Source organism: Sinocyclocheilus rhinocerous, unplaced genomic scaffold, assembly GCF_001515625.1.
Source record: "Sinocyclocheilus rhinocerous isolate Xijiao unplaced genomic scaffold, SAMN03320098_v1.1 scaffold775, whole genome shotgun sequence".
Lineage (NCBI taxonomy): Eukaryota > Metazoa > Chordata > Actinopteri > Cypriniformes > Cyprinidae > Sinocyclocheilus > Sinocyclocheilus rhinocerous.
The window spans coordinates 420,983-423,648 of NW_015645553.1; the positions used below are offsets into that span (position 1 = coordinate 420,983).

Consider the following 2,666-nt stretch of genomic DNA (forward strand, 5'->3'; position numbering starts at 1 on the left):
AATGTAGTGTAGTGCACAGACTTTATAATCATTGTGAAATTGCTGTTTATTTTGCTGCACCGGCAGTTATAGGGTTAATGCGGGAGAGACGAGCGAGTTAGTTAGGCTGCTGCGCCTGTGATACAGCTGTTCTGCGTTCTGATTAAAAGTTAAGACATAGCGTCTTTTGTCTGTCGTTCTTCAAACATTACAGTAGACATATTTTGGTTTACAAACTGTATTGTTTTATCAGTTAGTCACGTTAGCACTCGGCTAACTTATCCACCATTATTGTTTTAAGTGTTCACAGTTTAGCAGCTAAACTTTAGCTGTGGGCAGGATTCGCTTGCATAAGTGGTTTTGTATTTTTTTTCATTATTTTAAGAATGGATTGGAGCACTATATTATTGTTTTATGCAAAGGTGCTTTGTCAATGGTAGCGCTCGCTAACTTGCTCAAGGACTCCTCTCTGTGCCAATCACAGCAGGCTTGGCCAGCTGACCAATCAGAGCAGAGTAGGCTTATGTAAGGGAGGGGTTTGCTCTGGACTTGCTTGGAACGAATCGTTTCGAAATCATTGGCAAATTACTCTAATATTAAATGTATATTCTGAGAAAATTACAATGTTTTCTGACCTTAGATGCATTTAAACCTGTTGTAGGGGACTTCAGCACAATATTAGGACACTTTAAAATACCATATGACCTGCTCTTTAAAGATAGATTTGTTTCTTACAAGCACGCAGCTTTTCGCTTTACAAGTAGGAGTGACTCTGATCAACTCACGATGCGATATGATTCACAATACTGATTTCACAATATGATTTTCTCACCATTTTATTAACAAAATGTGATTCAAGACAAATTATAAATGAATTGGTGTCTTTTTATTATTTCTCAGACAAAATGCGGCACAGTTCTTTGTGAAATTGAAATATGTCAAATAACAAAACTAAACTGATTTAACTTTTTAAAAGAAATCCCAAATAAAATAAATAATACAAAATTCAAGAAATATAAACAAACTAAAACTTTGCCTGTGCTCTTTCCATTTAAAATAAGAGGCAACCCACTGCGTTTTAATCACGATCCAGACAAAGTTGCTGCATACATGCAGTTTTTTATTTAAGTTAGATTATATAATTTCGAAATCTGAAGCAGAATATTTTGACTTTAGCTTTATGAAACTATACTATACAACATCTGAAAGAAACAGAAACAGCAGACGGGCCGAATGAGATGCAAATTCACTCTCTGACAGCAGGTGGCGCTTTTGGAACAGCAGTGATACAGTGTTTCCTTGGTTACCACTGTAAACAAAGCAGCCCCCCCCCGTTTGTATCGCAATTCGTTTAACATCTCAACTAACTTGAATCGTCACATATTTTTATGATTTTCAACCGGCTTGGGGTGCATCGTTGCTTGGACTCTCATTCTGACGGCACCCATTCACTGCAGAGGATCCATTGCTGAGCAAGTGATGGAATGCTACATTTCTCCAAATCTTTTCTAATGAAGAAACAAACTCATCTACTGTACATCTTGGATGGCCTGAGTACATTTTCAACACATTTTCATTTTGGGGTGAACGGTTCCTTTAAACAGAGCAGATTCACATACAAAATAATATTTTTTTTGGTTTTAATATCCAACCAGAAATGTTTTAGCGACACATTCCAGATGAGCAAACGCTTAATATTGCATCTTCTTGATAAAAAAAAAACTACCAAATAGACACGAATATGACAAAACCATCTGAATCATCCTATTTATAGAGTTAAACATCAGTTCTCCTCAAGTGTAACTCGTTTTAGTTTTGCCTGTAGGCTTGGATACAAATGAGCTGCAAATGCATTCAATTGGTTTATTTGTTTGTGTTTACAGGTCCTGTCCAATGCACGGCTGGTCCTGGAGAACCTTATAAAGTAAGTATATCATTAACATCATTTGTTGCTTAATTCATAAATAAAGCGGCTATGCTAATTGGATTTCTCACGCTCAGTGACTCACTAATTTCTGGCTAATGATCCAGCTGAAGCGTCTGAATGAGACAGATAATGACTGTGCCCGGCAGGAACTAAATGCATGTCTTTTGTTACTTGTCATTAAGCAAACACTTTTATCCAGAGCAGCATATAGTGCACTAATCGCTGGGCTCGTCCCTCTGGAGAAAGACACTGTAGTAATGATGAAGAAACTCTACAGTTTGATGGGCGCTTCTGCCAGGTGTTGAATGCACGAGCTTTGGCTTCTGGGATTTTTCAGCCCAGTCTCACTATTTATTCAACATTATTCAACATTAGCATTAGCAAAAGTGAGGCTTTTAATGACAAACACCAATAGCAATACAGTCATATTTATTTATTTATTTGTTTGTTTGTTTGTTTGTTTGTATGAATAAAATTGAGCTATTTTTAGAAACTGTAAAATTGTAAGATTTAAATATTTGTCACATGTTATTTATATTAAATAGTATAATGTTTATATATAAAATAATTTTATATACTAAAAATTATTATAAATTATATTATAAAAGATATAAATTATATACACATACATTTCTATCCATTCATACATATTATTTATAATAGAAAATAATGTGTCTATCTATCTATCTATCTATCCATCCATCTATCTATCTATCTATCTATCTATCTATCTATCTATCTATCATCGTCTCTCTGTCTG

The 2,666-nt window shown here is 34.9% G+C and overlaps 1 protein-coding gene across 1 annotated transcript in view; it reads left to right on the forward strand.

Annotated features, from left to right (window-relative positions):
* The window catches only part of LOC107706563 (diacylglycerol O-acyltransferase 1-like), an 18,411-nt gene that overhangs the window by 9,504 nt on the left and 6,241 nt on the right, over nucleotides 1-2,666 (forward strand). Inside the window, exon 3 of the mRNA XM_016510317.1 lies at nucleotides 1,863-1,903. Coding sequence (XP_016365803.1) covers nucleotides 1,863-1,903 — 41 coding nt within the window. The remainder of the gene's footprint in view (nucleotides 1-1,862; nucleotides 1,904-2,666) is intronic.